The sequence below is a fragment of the Cystoisospora suis genome, assembly GCF_002600585.1.
Source record: "Cystoisospora suis strain Wien I chromosome Unknown contig_653, whole genome shotgun sequence".
NCBI lineage: Eukaryota > Apicomplexa > Conoidasida > Eucoccidiorida > Sarcocystidae > Cystoisospora > Cystoisospora suis.
Window position 1 is genome coordinate 69264 of NW_027153454.1, and position 17422 is coordinate 86685.

Here is a 17422-nt window from a genome sequence, read left to right on the forward strand (position 1 = left end):
ACTTTCGTAGGCGTAAACGAGGTTGACATAGTTCATGAACGGACCCGGGTGAACAGGCGCAGCGTAGATACCTACACCCAAAGGTTCACGTGTGAGTTGTTGACTTAACTGGGGGCGGAGGCAGAGCACACCAGAAGGGTAACACCGGAGGTTTGCAGTTCCCCAGACCGGTGCATGCTCAGCATCACTGCAGTACCGGGCAAAGAACAAGAGCAGTTTTTGAGGAGGAGGGCTCCAGCACGCTGCTGCACGTGGCAGAAGAAATCTCGGCCGGACATTCACAACACTAGCATTTCGTAGTGCCGCCACTCCCCAGGAACGTTTTCCGTGGCCAAGGTCTCGTGCCCTCCGGAGGTGCTGCAGCCTCGCTGCGATGCCTTCCTGTGAAAGTAATCTGCGTGCAGTGTAGCGCCTGCCACCGAGAAGACGAAAAAGTCCGCTTACAACAAGTGGCTGTACCTGTCACGACTAAGCATGGCGACGCTGGGGCAATAGATTCGCGTACGGACACGCAGGCCGCTAGTCGTCTCTAGACGGTAAATAACCTGCATACCCTATGGGAGACGGCTGGTCCCTAGAACTCGGGTCAAGCGAGGCGCGTGGGTCATCCACCTCCAAAACTGGCAGGGCTCCGTTACGATCTGGTCTCCGGCCTGCGCCTTTGCCACGTTTTATTAGATGGATTACAATTGAGGTCAATTTCCGGGTCCGCTAGTTTGTCAAAGCAGTGCTCAGCCTTGCGTTGGTATCACCCTCCGAGCAAAGGTTTTCCCCGGCGTCGTGCTCTGCTTGAGTGGTCATCTGCTCAGGGAAGTTTCTGGTGGGACACCCCAAGCTTGGTTGCCAGATATTCAGCTTTGTGCCCCGGGTGGAACCGCTCTTTCATTCTCCTTACCGTGCGCGGAAGGCAACTGGCCGACCTCAAGCTCTGGAACAGTACCACAGCACGTTTAGGTCCAGCAGTCTTCGAGATCAAAGGCTTCTCCGGATCACATTCCTGCGGCACTGCGACGTGAGGGAAGATCGACCCGGGCACCTTCGGGATTTCTCACGGTTCGTTCAAATGGTCGACTCGATAAACACTAGATTCCTCTTCTCACTCACATAGCTCATCCAGAAACCTGGATAGCTCACCGACAAATTGTTTAGTAGCCGAGCAGTGCGGAACCTACTGCAAAGATCGGGATCACTTCCCCATCGCGCCAGCAGACGAGCGTCAGGTTTCCACGGGCTGTGAGGAAGTTATGGCACGATTGTTGATGCGCTCAGACTGTAGGAGTTTTGCTCCACCCCATCGTCCTAGCAATGTCGCGGACAGAGGAGGACATTTAATCCCTGTTCCTCACGCCCGGCGCGCCTCCTCCCTCGCCTGAAGGTGCTGCTGAGTTCGAGGCTCGCGGCTGGCCGTACATAATGTGCCGGTGTGCCCGGGCTGTTTGGCGGCTTACCAACTGCAATTTTCTCGCCAGACCATGGCTAATCTACTTGTGACGTTGTCTCGTTTTCTGAGTGTGTCACGCGCTGCACGGGTTCTAAAACAACAGAGGACTTCGACGGCTCTGGTGACAGCCGTCACACTACCAAGATTTGCGGGGAGAGAGGTCGTTCACTGGAATGGTCGTTGCATTCGGCGAGACCGACAAACCACGACGCCAATCTGCCGTTCTCAGGGCTCTAGTGAACGGCCCTAGAAAGAGAGCCAGTCTGCGCACTCCTCGTCTCCGACGTAGTTTACTAGTGCACTGGACCCCAGAGTTTGAAACGATACACCCCCTCCCTTATCGAGCCCCGGTAAGCAGGTCACTGCATCTCCGTTAGCGGGGTAGGTAGTCTCCTGCAGAACGAATACAGACAGACTGCTGCTCTAAGGCGGGAAGAGGTCCCGACACTTCAGCCATACTAGCCGAAGAGATCACGTGGCGCACCGCGCCGACACCGACCAGATCTAGCAACAACACTGGCCGCCACATCTGAACAACTGAGCTCCAGTATCTCGGAAACCATCCAACGGTTTTAGAAACATCGGTGTACACCAGACTGCTAGCGGGAGGCCTGCGCTGTCAGACCGCCTCGTGGAGAGAGGTGTGGCTAGCTGTGCGCAGACGCCTGGTTTTAGCGTGGCACAGTTTCGCTTTCGCTTGTGCGGGACACCGCTCTCCTGCAGTATTTCCAAGGAAATTCCATTTTCTTGCTTTTTTTTGAGAATTTCCTCGTAAACCGTGGCTGTAGATGTTGCAGAGAGCTAAGCGCGCCGGTGGCGCAGCCGCTGCTCCGTCTTGCATTCGTCGGTTGACGAGCTTGTCTGCTGAATCCCCGCCATGTCCCATAAATCCGATCCCGATAGTTGTGTCTCCTCGTTTTTTTCCTACATCGCTGTGTCATCTGTTATGTTTTAAGATATTGAGGAGTACCATCGAGTGGTATGGCGTAGTTCCCTCCGCGCGTGTCCCATCTCGGGGTTCTGTCTAGACATGGTGCTTCGATCCAGGCCCTCCCGGGCCTCTTGCTTCTTAGCCTCTTGTTTTTTAGGTCGGCCTTCGCCGAAATTGTGTGCCTGTGGTTTCGCCTAGCGCAGTGCTCCCTTCTACATTTGACCCTGCTGCGCGAGCTGGTATCGAGCAGGACTTGCGTCCAGGTCCCCGGCTGAGCACTCTCCTGGGAAGAAGCCAAACTCACATGACGAGTGACGTCTCAGCGTCATGTGCACTCAGCGGTATAACATCAGGAAACACATCCCAGCGTTCGGAGAACAACACAAATTGATTAGGAAGGGGCATTAAGCAAGTCATGTTTGATATGCCAACCCGGTAGTGAGCGTGCCAGCTGAAGGCCTGCGCGATGCAGTAGCCATAGGAAAGCTTCACTTCGCTTGCTGATGTGATTCTCTTGGTATTCTTGTTCTTCTCGCACCCTCTACGACCAGCTCTCCTGTGCTGAAGCCCGAGCGGTCAGCTGGTTCGTTTACTGCTCCGCCTAGACGCCTGTAGCTGGCCTCTAGGGAAACCGCATCTTGCTCTCATCTTCCAATCTGAGGGAGAACAGCGCCCCAGCCAAGATGATAGCAGAACCGCAGACGACAGCAGCGGCGCCACCGAGGGCGGCAAGCTCTCCCCATGTCTGTGGGTGGATGTTCAAGTCCGAGGGTTGGCTTCGCTTCTCTATAGGCCTGCAGGCGTTGGTGGGGCTGGCCCGACTACTCACACCCCGGCCACTGGTATCGGTTGCAAATTTCTTTTTAGTATTCCTCGGATTCAACGTCACCGCAACTCCGGCGGTGATACGTCTGTTTTTTCTAGCCTTTTTTTCGCTAATCCTCGGTCTCTCTGATCTATTTTGGCTGGTCATGAAATTCACCGGTCCCTTTGGAAGTGCATGGCTGGATCCGCAGTTTTACTGGAGACCCCTATACCCCTCGGTATACGACCATGCGTATCTTACACCGCCGCCTCCAGTGGCTGGCGACTCGCCTGGAGCGGCAGCCAAACCCGTAACGCCTGTACCCCTCTCGAAGATGTATCCTCCAGAGCGCCCTCCAGCGGTCTGGCAAATATACGTCGAGCTTGTCTGCTTTTGTGTGAGCCCGCTCGTAAGGTACGCGAAAAGAGACAGAGTTGCCGTCTGTAGCACACGAAGCTAGCACAATCTAGAGCTACTCCAGTGTTTTTCCTACCGCTGTCTCCATTCCCTGTCTACGGCTCGACAGCTCATCCATTCAAATGAACGACGAGCCAGTTCGTGTTTGTTTCTCCTGCGATGCCGACCTCGGCTGGCTAGACTGCCCCCCACTGTGGCACACACTGCTAGGGTGCTATCAATCCAGCTCGCGTGGGAGGTGGATACGGGGCTACTGCAGCTGCCTAAACAGGTTCCTGGTACCCTCTGAAGCATTTTAGGCTTTGATACTGCAGTACGTGGTTGCAGTGTGTAGCGTGTTTGTTCTCGGGTTGGTAGCAATTCGGAAGACTTCCGATTTCCCCATAGATGATCCACCAGTATGTTCGCAGGATGAAATGAGCTGGGGAGCCTGAGTTTGACTGGTGGATAGGCCTTTTAGTGCTCTCACAAGGTGGATGCATACTGTCTAGGAGATCCGTCCCGAGATGGCTAGCCAAAGGGATCGTAGGCAGCACAGAAAGAGTGGAGAGACAGTGAGTTAGCCTTGAGGAAGACCAGCTACCAAGTGTTATGGAAGTAAGTCACCTGGTTCAGAAAAAAACCTGGCCGTTCTAAAAGTTAGAAATGCCTTACAAAGTGGAACACCCCCAGCCTGCTTTGGTCTCAACTGTGTGCGGTTATCAAGAGCTGATCCGCCATTGTCCGAGTCTGCACTGAACTGGTGACTACCAAAAGAAGCGTACTCTATCCTCTCAACTCAAGAAGCTCGTGTGCGTGTCTTTTGTTTGCTTTCCCTCAGCTTCTTGACGGCCTGGCTGGCCTGGCGCATCTACAAGAGAAGCATGGCTGAAATCCAGTCAGCGGAGGTCGGCTTCTTCTTGTCACCTGGAGAATCGGATTACGGTGCCACAGGGGCGGCCACGTCGCCCGCGGGTTTTTACACACCGGCACGATCACCCGCGGTTGTTGGAGAAGGCGAGCCCCTCCTTCACCCTTCCAGAGGAACAAATGCCTTTATTCCCTTCGCTGGAGAGGGTATCCGTTTGGGCGGAGACGCGGCTGGGGCTGGAGCCGGTCCCGGACGAAACGGGTGCCCGAAGTGAACAGTGGATGGTTCACCTTGTTCCCTTTTTGATGGAAGCAAACTCGGAGCCTACCTCTGTATGTGTTGACAGGGCAGCAGCGGTGCGTCTCCGCGTTCTGTCGGACGAAGCACGGTTTCTGTTAGGTGTCACCCCGTGAAGGGAACTTGGCCGGCGTTCATAACCAGCACCGACGAAGAGCAGCCAAGGCAACAAACTCGTTCAATATATGCGTACAGAAGGCAGAGCCCCGGTCCACGCCCCTGCCACGTCGAGCTGGCGGCTCAGTCATGGAGTGTGAGCTCCACGTCCCTTGGCTCGGGCTCGTCGCTGGATAATAGACGGGCGTGTACTGGGTCTCCGGGCAGATCCGGACTTTGGTGTTGGGATGATGGCTCTGTACTAAACATGCGTGCAGGATTAGTTAGGGTATCTAATCCTAGGGCGGTCTAGTCGTTCGCCACCGGCCTACCATCAGGTGCTGTTTCGCGTATTGGTTGTCCGACTTAGGTTTGTTATTCTAGTTGCTTCCGAAAAGCACGTGAGATGCTCGTATAACTGCTTACTGCTGAGTAGTTGACCTCAAGAGAGCAGTTGCCAAGCTGTACCAGGTTGCGTGCTGACGCCCAGTGGTATCTTCCTGAGGACGTGCCCTCAGTCGATGTATCTGTGGTTTGACTGAGCTCCAGATCACCTGCCTGGCTATCTGCTCCTTGCGTCGTTAGGGCTCCTGTTCTTTTATCTTCGCTATTTCCGTTGTGAGGAAAAAAAGCAAGGTGACTGGTCTGCAGAGTTCGGGATAACTGCCTGAAATTCGATAGAAATCACCAGGCTCTGATCGGCGTGAGTCCGTTTTTGCCCCCCAGCGGCAACCGCTGTAGGCTCGTCGGTCGAGTGATGCACCGAGAAAAGCTGCCGTGGCATAGAGTTACCACCAGGAGTACGATCCGAATGGATTTCATGGAAAACCTGAAATTATGTTTTTGATTGAGACGCGTTTCCATTTCAACGAGACCAACTGTTAAGCATTTCTTACCCTCCAAAGTGAGCTGTTACTTCTTCGCCAGGATCGGTAGGTACAGTCCTCTGATACACCTCCATCCTGCGCCGCGGACCTCTGCCCATAACGCTAAGGCCATGCCAGGGTACGCAGCACACAGCCCCATCTATGAATATCCGACGGCTGTAGGCTCACTACTGGACGTAGTGCCCTTGAGTCGAAAGGCCAGTGCGCGAGATAGAAGAGGAAGGCCTTAACACTTGAAGGATGGAATGATGCTTAAAACTGCACAAGCCGTCGCAGTGCCGCGGCTTCGACAAAGTTGCGTTTTGGTTAGACTTCACGAACAACTTACACGGCAGGAGCAGAATGCTGAGAGCGTAGAAGCTGGTAAGACAGAGAATTTGAAGAGGAAAACCGTCTTGGGAATGGCCCTCACCAACAAATTTCACAAACGTGCACCGTCACCGAAGTCACCTGATGGCCTTCCTAGCATTTGGAGGAAAACGCACTTCTGGGACTGTCCTTACACTTCCAGCGGTACCGCCGTAGTGCCACGAACACCGCCTGCTATGTTTTCCGGTACACGAAACACCGAACTGCCATACTGCGCAATCCCCAGTCCGGGACGTCAAGAAACAAACACTCGACTTCGGCAAATTATGTGGTCAGATCGCCAAGTCTAGGATAACGCTGGTGTCTGGTCCGGACTGGAAGGCTAGGCGCACTCCGACCTTCATGTTTCCTTGCTTTGCTCGGCTATTACTATGACTCCACAGGCTCCGGGGCTTTCAGCAAGGGCGGGCCTATTTTCACAGCCACCCTTTGAGCTGCCTCAAAGAGGCAACCCGTCTGTGGAGAAGGTTCCATCCTTCTTCTTCGGCTATTCTCAACCTCTCTTCAAGCCGTTTTCGCCGTGAGTGGTTCAACGAAGCTTCTTTTTCGTCTGTCCCGTCTGTCTGCAAAACAGTCTCCAGAGAGGCTGGACTTTTGGATCGCTCTCCCGAGAGAGCCGAACCGTCATCCTTACCTGATTCCATCTCATCAGAAAGAACCTGACTTTTTCCATGCCGTGCAAGAGCTGCTTTTCCAAGGACGAGACGCCCTCGGCGTAGAACTGGACTGCGTCGCGACGCCACTGGTAGGTCTGTCGTTGTTATCGGGGGAAGAGCCTCCTGTACCGTCTCGGCTTCATGCGGGAAGTAACCATGTACTATCTGCTTTTGCCTGAGAAAAGAACCTCAGTGACATCTCACTTCTTACTCAGTCACTATTTTTCAATGCAGGTCAACATGGCTGCCGTCGCAGCAGGCATAGGGATCGCCAGCCCGAGTAGGCTGACACGAACGGACGTTGCCTTGGCCAGGAAACAGCACAGATTGAAAGTCGGCAGCCTGTCAACTACCGAGGACAGAGTAGCAATTCCCTATCCACCGAGGCTTCAAACGTAAAATTCATTTACCCACGAACGGTGTGGGTGCGCTCTAACGTTTTTTCAAGACCGCACATGCGCGTTCCGCCATTTTTAGTTCTATATCAGCAGAAAAATGTGATCTGGTACAAGGGCTTTTCCGAGGAGTGCGGTAAACGAAGTTACATAGTTTTAGAAAGCTGCGGCAGCGGAGTAACAGTTCCTTCTCTCGGGAGGAGTCCGAGTGAAGTGCAAAACATGCAGCCTACCTTAGCTGTTGTTTCAGAGGCACTTGGTACACTCGCTCTGGGGGTCCAGCGGCATTCAGCCATCGATCAAGGTTCAGGAAATCTCGGGCAGAAAATTCGTCCTGCTGCCTCAGCGCACGCCTCGCCAGAGCGTTCACGAGCGCGAGATTAACTAATGCTGTTGACTCCGGATTGGCTGAACGAATTCTTGCCTGAACCAAAGAAAAATGGTATACACACAGAGTCCCTGTCCTAGTCCCGGCTTCCGGGCTTCCGTACACGCTCGGCACTGAACTACCTCCCTCACCTCACCAACCTGCAGAAGTGCCCCGATATCGACTTTTGAACAGCGGAAGACTCTGTAGTCGTCTAAAGCGTTACTTGATGGAGCTGGATAGAAGTAGACACTGAAGCGATCCAAGGGTAGCGAAAGCAACCTTAAAAAAAAAATCAGATACTCTGAAACCACCACAGCTTGGCCAAGCTATATCTCTTGCGCAGTTTTCTGAAGAGCAGGTGAGCCCACAAAAGCCAAAAGATTGCTGAAGATTCGTGAGCTGCATCGAAGGGACCGCAAGGCAATCGATAGCCACGAGGGCTTCAGCCCAGGAAGTACGTGATCCGAGTCCTGCATCAGCTTCGACTTCACTCTCACCAGAGTCCGTGCCAACCGGCAAAAATCAACAGGCTCAAAAAGGTCTAAATGGCGATGCGCCTTTTGACATATAACAGCGAACACTTCTACATTTACACGACGACCGCCACTTGACAAGACCTGAACAAATGCAGGAAAAGAGGAGACACACCTCAAGCTTCCACTATTCCGACTGATGGTAGCCTGGACTCCTACCAGTTGCACCCCTGCTATGTCACAGTGGCTCCCGGAACATTCTTCTTGGTACCTGAAGAGTCTAGTTCGCCATTGGAAGTTCCCCAGTGCAAGAAGGCAGGACGTTCCTTCCTGGGAACTAGAGGAAAGCATTTTCTCCTGAACTTCCATTCCGTACCTCAAGCAGCCTTCCGACATCGAAAATTGTCTCGCCATCACCGCTCAGCTCCAGAACACGTGCCTCAACAGCCTGGGACAGAGCACACCAGGGAATAGTATCGTTGTGCAACGTCGAAGCCGAAAGGGTGAAAGAGCCTCGCGACAGCAGGCACGTGATCGAACGAGACGAAACAAGTAGGTGAGCAGATGCCGAGATTAGGCCGGGCCGAACACAATGATTAGTTTGTCCTACAGTTCGAGAAGATGGGCACAGAGCATTCGAAGGGCTTATAGACGCGTCAAAAGAAAACCCTTGAAAGAACACACCGGCACCTACTGATGTGCAAGATCTCATTCCTCGTGGGCGAGTTCGCAATGCGCTCAGACGTCACTACTTGGGCGCTCGAGTTTCCTCGGATGTCAACGTTATGTCAGCAGGTCTCCGATAGACAGCAACAATTCCCAAGAGAGTTAACTATCTCGTATACTCAGGCACACGAGCATCGGCATATTGTGACATGCTGGACCTTTATCAAAATCTTCAGCGCTTGTGCGTAGCTTGCGAATGGTTCCTGTCGGCGCACTCATCATCCACTCGGTAAAGCAGCAGCTCCGGTTTGGAAATGAGTGCGGATGTACCCCACATGCAGCATTCCGAGAACGGTTGGACTTCCGAAAGACGCCACGATGTCCACGACACGGACCACAAAAGCACGGCCTTTCCAGTTGTCGACCGAACCCCTTATAAACGACAAGCATTTCCATAGCTAGAAGTAGATAGCCCAACAGGCGGGACAAACGTACAATTACCCAGCCCTGTCAGCGCATCTAAACTGCCAGGGTGCCCGCATCCTTCGTGCTCTCACCTGTAATGCAAAATCTTGGGCTCTCCCAAGAAGCTACGCGTCTTCCCAAACACGTCCACGCACCCTGACGTGTTCACCCTCACTCCGGTGAATTATCCGGCAGTGCAATCAATTTTCGTGTGCGGCCTAATGGTAGAGTTCTACAACGTGTGTATGTCGACGTTCGGACCACGCGAGGGCACGCTTGTCGTTGTACCAGACATGCTACGGCAATCACACAATCGCGCACGCTACGCGAGTAGTACCCTAGTAAAGATGCGATCTGAGATTGAGCTGCAGTTCCATCATACCCATACTTGTTTGCGTGCTAGGCGCCTGCGGGACTGCAAGGGCTGGCCCTGTTGCTAACTCACTTTGAAAATGCGTTCTCTCGTAACAGCACGGTTTCTGCGAGGACGGCTTTTCTTCACGAGAGCCGTCAACCGTTGCACCTGAAACAGCCACAGCATAGTAAAAGAAGGGCTGGTGAGAAAAAGAGGAGCAGATACATGATCAAGTCGAAGAACGGATGACTACCCGCCTGACAAGGCCCGCACGTGTGGGTCTCGTACACGGTGTGAGGAGGGAGGTCCTGGAATAAAACGAGCAAGATCCTTGACTGCGAGACACGCTTACGCTGTCCAGATCAAGATTGGGAATCGACTCCTCCAGCATCGCCACAATCTGCTCGTGCGTCTGTAGACACGAACACAGAACACCCGAAGGGATGTCGACGCCCGATCAGTCCAGCCGGAGAGAAAGATGCTTCAACTCGGCAGGCTATGTCGGTAGCTGTCACGGCTGCCCGCGTAAGACTGAACAAGCTCTCCAGAAACGTGACTGTCACACAAGCTTGAAACGGTAACAACTAGCCGAAGGGGCCGCATGCGCTTGCTGCTGTCGGACTGTACAGAAGGGACAGTTCTTCCACACTGCTGGTGTCCGTTCACTCCCTAGACTATCCTCCGGTAAACCCTGTGAGTGCGAACATGCGCGAAAACAGCCCCATCACCCCTTCTTCGAACTCTCTCCCTTGCTGGTTGCGCACGATTTCATCTAGTCTCTGCGTGGGTTGTGGCGGGGGGTAACTAACGCTGGAAAGGCCCAGAGGAAGGATGAACACTGGAACACGACCAGCGACGCTTACCTTGCGGACGTGAGGCTCTCTGCATGGAAGCATCTGTGCGCTGCATAGACCGATGGAAGCCAGGCTGCGCGCAAAGTGACACCGTACGATGGAGATTGACTACGCTATCCATATTCTCAATAAAAAATAGAAAGAAAGAGCCTGCTGCGCCACAACTGAAGGGGCCTGGACGGGTTCTCCTTCCGGGCTACGACCGATGTCGCAGTTACCTCACCCAAGCGTACGTCTGACGTGTTGACGCCAATTCTTTGATGCAAACAACAAGACCAGCCACACGTCATACGGCGAAACCACCACACCGCCTGACGTCACAGGAGTGCAACCACAGATACTGCAATGAAAGCTGCCGCTTCCCAGGAGTCCGTGCAGGCGCGAAGTAGTGTTGCGACTCATGGGTCCCATAGCCGGAGACACCAGGCAAGACTGACCCTCGGTCGTTACACCGTTGTGGAATCGACACAAGGACACGTGCACCTGAACTATTTAGTGAGGACGACTGCATCCAAGATAATCTGCAAGAAGATGTTGTTCTCGACTACCCATCAATGCACGCATCAGGTACATGGCGAGACACCGGAGGGAAGAGAGAAACTTACCACACAGGAGGGTAGTCATAGAGGCGACTGCCGACGTGGTTGAGGACGGCAAGCAAGAGAGGAATATCGTTGATTTTGAGACGGTGCATCACCTCAACGATCGTCTGGACTGTGAAGGGAGTGAAGTGGCTAAAGGCTCGACCGCCTGCAGAATGTGGGGGCATTCACAATGAGACAAGTGGTTTGCGTGTCGAGTGCAACAAAACTAGAAATATCACGAAGTCCTCCCCGATGTCTCCCTATAGCACAGAAGTGGAGTAGCTGACGAGTGGCTGTTCAGCGTGCGGGGTGGAGTCACCGCAGACCGGCTGGATACGTCCTGACAGCTGGCCTCAGGTAGAAGGGTTTCCAGACGCTAGGGGACAGGACCAAGGGAGCACTTCTCCAGCGTGTGGACAGTAGTCTGTAACAGGCTCGCGTAACCACAGTGGCCTCTGCACTAGTATAAGGCGGAAACCAGCCAGCTTTTGAATAGAACGGTGACTGACCGCAGCACCCCTAGGGGAATGTAACACGTGGGACCCAAGGCTGTGCAAGATACGGTGTACGTAAACGCGTAGAAGACAAATGACGTGTGCAAACAAGAGTCCACTTACCCGGAGGGACGCTGGCACAAGCTCGAAAAGCGGTTTGCATTTGCTGAGAAAGCATTTCGAAGTACCCGAAGTCTTGAAACTTCAGTACAGAAAACACTCTGCCTGTGAAAAAGCAAACACCAACGACCGGAATCGACCTCCATGGATATCAACTAGCAAAACATAGAACATCCAGTGACAGTCCTTCACAGCCGCCTGCTAGCATGCAGACCACGCCATCACAACCTGCCTGCTCGTGTGTGGACACGGCGGATGCGGCTCGCAACTCTACGCCGCTTCAGGTTACTCAAAATTCAAATAGAACTAGTACCAAAACTCCGGGGCGATCCACGAAGACACGAGGTGTGCAACTCCGCCCCACCGTTTCGTTCCGCGTGCCTCTTGTAAGTGCTAGATCAATATGCAATGAAGAAAGTGTACACCAGCTGCGCTTTCCTCTTGTGGCTCGCGAGGCGCAGCGACACAGAACATGTTCCTTTGTGTGCGTGAATGTCGGAGATGGAAACTGTTTCTTTGCTGCCGGGCTTGACACCACGTCCCTCCTGACAAGCCACTACCCAGTCAACTCACCGAACTGGACCAATTGGTCCAAGCTTGGACACAGAGGCCCTACAGCACGTCTTTCTCCGTTCTGAGGAGCAGAACCGCTGGTCACATCTTTGCGACCACGGTTCCTCTTTACCCCTCTTCGGCTTGCAGGACGCACAGTTCCGTCTTCAAGTACGACTTCGTCCTCTTCCTCCTGCGCCGGAGAGCTGACTGGATTGAGAGGATAACACTCGTCAGCCCTCAGTGCGGCTTGAAAAACACGTTGTTGTAGTACCAGTGAGACGCGAGCAAGGAGGCCATAGTTGTGAATCAGAGAATCTGCGTAGCCCTGAGGTACAACTCGCATAAAACGGAGCAATTCGAAGATCTTGACAGGCCGGGATGTTAGCAGGCTTCGACTACCGAAAAGGAAGGCCAGAGCCGAGTCGCGTAACAAAGAGCCCAGAGCCTGACTATCCGGTTAACGCATGCGCTTCAGAATGCAAGTGACAGTCTCTGCATTTCCTGTGATACCATCGTTGAGCTCATCCGAAACGTGCTTGCCAAGCATCCCTTCGACAGTATCGACAGCCACCCACGGTTGAGAGCTGCAGCTCAGACTATGCACAGCCATAGTCGCTACAGAAATATATGCTAGCACGTTCTCCACAACACTGGGAGGCCGTACTTACTTGTGTTAGCTTCAGCAGCATTGCCGCCGGGAGATGCGCAAGATAAGGCCGCGTTGCTTCGTCGATGGCAGCAAAAAGATGTTTGTCCTGCAGCTTAACCGTTCCGAAGGCATGAGCTACCAAGCACAACTGATGCGGAAAGTAGGCGGGGACTTGAGGAAGAAGAAAACGTGAGAGATCCTGAAGATCTCCAGTCGCTCTTAGCTTAGCCAGATACACGCACACACGGGGTAGGTCTGCAAACGAGACGCAGCACAAAGGGCGGACAGCGGAACGCCGAATGGCTGCATGCGTCCTTCTTTCCCTGTGCTTGCAAGCAATCTCGCATAGACGCGAGAGCCGAATCAGCAGCACATGTGCTTTTTCCGCACCGATCACCGATGCGGCATCTCGGCGCCTGTGCGGCTGACAGCCCCAAGAGACAGACGGATGAATGACGAAGAACCGCTTGAGGATAAGGAGACGGGGAGATTTGTGTCTGCAGCTGGATGACGACTGAGGTACCGAAAGAGACGAAAACATTACCAAGAACCGAGCCGCAAACGCACGCCGGCGTAGGTTTACGAACATCACGAGCCCTGTCGAGTTCCGTCTCTCCTCCCTCCTTTCAGTGGACGTGCAGGGAACCGTACGTCACGACAGCGTGGTAGACAACCTGCTGCTGCAGCTAGCTCACCCCGCTCTGTCCTCGAAAAACACCTGTGATACACTAAAAAGTCCAAAGACTTCGCCTTACTGATGAAGCGCTTCGCCGCACGGTGGACAGCATTAGCAAGCACACGAAAACGGAAGTCAGTAGGATCGCACCCGCCGAGCTCGACCAGACGCCGGAGTGCGATGAGATAATGATAGGGACACTTATGTCTTTTGTGTCTGAGAAAAAAGCAACAGCCACAAACTACGGCAGCCACGTCTCATCCTCATGAGCATGCTCATCCGCCTTTCGTACCTAGAGAAAACCCACGAAACACACAGGAAGTCGATCCTGTGCAGGATCCCAGCGTTGCAGCAGTCGACAGTCATGCAGCAGTCGCGAAATGATTTGCCCCACAAGGAAGACGTAGGTCTAAATGCCAACAGCTGGCGTGCTTCTTCTCCCCCACTAGCTGCGAAACCTCATGTAGGAGTTACTAACTCACATTGACGACAGTGCCGCGGGCACACGAGAAACTTCACAGGACACACGCACAATACACGAGCCAATGCACGAGATTCCCATTCCGGTGAGCGGGCATTTCTCACGGGCAAACTTCCGTAAGGATTACGAGGCATACAGCAGTGCACAAGAAAAGAAAAGACTTCCGAGCCCGGGAAGATAGCGCTTACTGGCGTGTTGCCTGTTGCACAGAAACCTATACGTACCTGTGCACTCACCTGTAGTACACCCACACATCCAAGACTTGTTTGGAGTCGGTGGCCTGCGCAATTTTCTTGAGAAGGTTGACACGCCAGAGTTCGCTCCTTTTCTTTTCGGTGAAGGTCGGACGGTAGTTGAATCTCAAGCGGAGAGTATTTTCGATGCCTCGTGGCTTCTGATAGAACTCTACGTACCGATTGAAACTTCCTTTTCCAATCCGCTTGTGAAAGCGATAGTAAAAGAACCGCTGCAAGCACGCGCTCAACCAAGCCCAGACCGGGCCTGAGACTGAGAAAGGACCGCCTAAGGGGAATATCGATACAAGAGGCTCAAAGGGCAGAGTAGGAAGGGATAAGGGAGATACTGGATGCTACGCAGTCGTGCCGTAAATCCTGTTGGATCCCGTCTCCAGCTCGACGTCTCCCTCCTAAGCTCCGCTCACGCGGTTTGTGACCCTCGGGGTGGACTACTTCCTTCCCTTTCGGAAAGCAAACTCTTACGTCTGCTGTCATGTCAGAACTGGACAGCCTGCATACACGTCTGCTAAGATAGCAAAACCGGACAGCTCTGGTGCCTGAGCGCGGGGCAGCCCTCGTCATCAAGCACGATCGGACCACGGCGCATGCAGAAAAACATCTAGAATAGAGAAACTGCGTTTGTCCTTTGCGTGTAATACTGATCTCAATTCCGGCGCTGTAACGGCAGCGCCGGGAAACGCTCCTGACGCCCACGAGAAATCAGCGGTACGAGCGGGCTTTCCACCCAGTAGAAGCGAATTCAAGCGGAGTGAATTACCGCAGAAAAAAGATACACAGTGTAACGACACACCGCGTCTCACATGCCGGTACGTTGGGAACTCCGGAACGGTTGCCAACTCTGCGGACACGACCAAGCTCACGCAGTGTTTGATGTGTCCTGGCTTGTGTCATACGGGGGCTTCGAGCCAAGAGACCTACCCGTGATACCACGGAGGCGGGCGAGCGACGCGGGAACAAGCCGCTGACGCTGGGAGGAAATGCGCAGCAAGATGTTAACCCGTGGGGCTGGCCCTCAAGAGACGACGAAGTAAGAGGAGAGAGAGGCGAAGGGCAACGGACGGTAGCCAGGGGCAGCGACGGAAGAGGCGGGGAAGCAGGAGAAGTTGAAGCGACGTGGACAGAGCTCAAGGAGAGGGGAGGTAATCGCGACCGACAAGTGGCCGAGCACCACCGAGTCCAAGAAAGGAGAGCGCACAGGGACGGCGCGTAGCCAGCGCGAAGCAGCCCGGGGAAGCGAAGCCGGGATGGAAATGCATGTGGTGGACTGCCTACAAAATGGCTGAAGCACCTATCGTTTGTCTTCCTTAGCATTGCCGACAAGGTATCTCGACGCCAGTCCCCACTGTGGCTCGGGTTTCCAGGCGAGGCCACCTTCCGGAGATGCGTACGAACAGCCATCTCGTCCCAAGAAGCATCCCTCGCTTAGACCCTCCTGGCCGATGCGAACCTCCGTATCAAAGCATGTGGCTTTCGAGACAATCGAAAGCTGCACAATGTGTCCGCCAGAGCCACATAGCCTGTCGATCTGGTGGAGACAGTCACTCGACCAAAAGTAGATGCGGCTAGGCTCCTTCTGCTCCGCCTCCTCCCCCCCAGGCGACTGAACGAGGGAAAAGAGCAAGCGGTGTGCACAGAGTAGTGTGGATGCCTCGCAGTAAAAAACAACGGACGTTCTGCAAGCATCTGATTACTGTGCCTCGTGCTTTCCACAACCGCATGCCCGTGGCCGCCTGGGGGTGCCCTCAGTCCGTGCGCTGGCGCACACTTGAACAAGTTCTCCGGGCTCACCTTCAGAGGCGTCTGATGGAAAAGTCCGCTGCGGCTGCGCAAATCGTAAAAGTGTTCGAGCTAACATTGACGCACATCTCCCCAAAACCAAGAAGAGAGCAGGCGCTAGGGACAGTGGTCTAGAGATCACCGCCGTACGGCTCTCCGACTCTGCCGCGGCCGAGAGACTGGACAGCAAGGCGGAAAGGACTCCGGTCTGATGAATGGGGACGCTTTCCTCCCAAATGCGTAACAGTCAGTGTGAATACACGTTCCAGAGAGCGAGAGACCATCTGCATGCGACCGCACATGTACACGGGAGAGGAAGTGAGAGTTGACGGAGACGGCGAGTGTAAACGGGCACGAACGACCGCAAAAATGAGACAACAAGGCCACAGGTCAGTCCTCCGGCCCCGTAACTTCCCCTGTTAAAGATATGCGTGGCAGCTGGAGGCTTCGTTCATGGGCGGGTTCTCTCATGGGCTTCTCGGCCAGGAAAAGCTGGCAGGAGATTATCCGGCGGGAGAAAAGAAGACGTCTTCGTAGAGCCGTGCGTGACGTAACTTGACCCCCGTTTTTTTCCCAGGTAAGAACGACCATGAAGCATGTTCCCTGTCAGCAGGATCTGCAGAAGCAGCGGACCCTGGCGAGTCACCTCGCGCGTGAAAGCGTAGAATGGGGCCGTCAAGCTCGATGCAGCGTGTCCGGTAGTCCCGAGAAGTCGCACAGGAATCTGCTTCACGTACAGTGTGAAATTACTTTGCTTTGGGTCGCTCCGACGCCAGTGTGCACTCTCTTCCACTGTTTGCTTGCGGTTTGTAGCTGGTAGAGTAACATGCTGCATACCTGCTGCCCTGGCCTACTTCAGGTATGACCGGTAAGAGAAACCTTCAACGGAGGTACGTGACTAACCGTTAAGGGGGGGGCGCAACTCTACACGCTGACTCGATCTTTGCTTTTTGGATGGGGAGAACCTCATAGTCTATGACCACAGACTGCGCGCACCAATAGTACAGATAGTCAGTCGGCAAAACGGTGTAGTGGAGTCCTTTCGTTCAGGAGCGGATACCATGTTTCTCTGTCCGGTCAGCCGCCCGTAGAGCACGCGCTACGCAGCGTCGGCCGCTTCGATGGTCGGGCCGTAGCGAGAAGGTTGTAAGTCCGTATGAAGTGCTTGCAGACAGCTACATGGGAATTCTGCTTCAAGAGAAAGCTGCTTTACTTCTTTTCTCCTCCCGGAAACTCACTCTCCGTTGACCCGCGTCTCCAGGCCGCAATGATCAACGACGCCGATGCTACCCGGAAGCGTTGTTCGGGAGCTGAAGTCGCGTTTTTCGCTCCTTCTTCGAAGGCCCGATGCACCACTCTGCCTCTTTCAGCTCAGGAAAGAAGTGCAGTTACTTCCGATACCATGAGGCACAACAGACAGACAGACACGCGACAGCGTGCCTGCGGAGATGCCTCTATCACACAAGTGTAAGTACTGCGGGGTGTGCATCGGGATAAGGAGCG

General features: G+C 54.0%; 2 protein-coding genes across 2 annotated transcripts; one reads left to right on the forward strand and one right to left on the reverse strand.

The window, feature by feature from the left end:
* Nucleotides 1-2131: 2131 nt before the first annotated feature.
* Nucleotides 2132-5747, forward strand: CSUI_001610 (uncharacterized protein). The gene is made up of 2 exons (XM_068061815.1): nucleotides 2132-3591; nucleotides 4415-5747. The coding sequence occupies exons 1-2, from the start codon at nucleotides 3056-3058 to the stop codon at nucleotides 4716-4718; spliced, it is 840 nt and encodes a 279-aa protein (XP_067926212.1). The 5' UTR covers nucleotides 2132-3055; the 3' UTR covers nucleotides 4719-5747.
* A 404-nt stretch (nucleotides 5748-6151) lies between these two features.
* On the reverse strand, nucleotides 6152-17137 carry CSUI_001611 (uncharacterized protein). The gene is made up of 14 exons (XM_068061816.1): nucleotides 15062-17137; nucleotides 14123-14352; nucleotides 13485-13621; nucleotides 12749-12984; nucleotides 12099-12405; nucleotides 11529-11630; nucleotides 10933-11077; nucleotides 10337-10400; nucleotides 9826-9885; nucleotides 9564-9641; nucleotides 8364-8435; nucleotides 8012-8131; nucleotides 7378-7568; nucleotides 6152-6924 (listed from the first exon to the last, which is right to left on the reverse strand). Exons 1-14 carry the CDS (start codon nucleotides 15539-15541, stop codon nucleotides 6510-6512), a joined length of 2637 nt encoding a protein of 878 aa, XP_067926213.1. The 5' UTR covers nucleotides 15542-17137; the 3' UTR covers nucleotides 6152-6509.
* Nucleotides 17138-17422: the final 285 nt, after the last annotated feature.

Bases quoted from the DNA above. Each gene is read 5' to 3' on its own strand.
- CSUI_001610 (XM_068061815.1), top strand. From the start codon at position 3,056: ATGATAGCAGAACCGCAGACGACAGCAGCGGCGCCACCGAGGGCGGCA. The intron at 3,592-4,414 runs GTACGCGAAAAG...GCTTTCCCTCAG, and splicing joins TGTGTGAGCCCGCTCGTAAG to CTTCTTGACGGCCTGGCTGG.
- CSUI_001611 (XM_068061816.1), bottom strand. From the start codon at position 15,541: ATGGCTGTTCGTACGCATCTCCGGAAGGTGGCCTCGCCTGGAAACCCG. The intron at 11,078-11,528 runs GTAAGTGGACTC...CACATTCTGCAG, and splicing joins TTGTGCCAGCGTCCCTCCGG to GCGGTCGAGCCTTTAGCCAC. The intron at 10,401-10,932 runs GTAAGTTTCTCT...CTTTGCGCGCAG, and splicing joins TATGACTACCCTCCTGTGTG to CCTGGCTTCCATCGGTCTAT.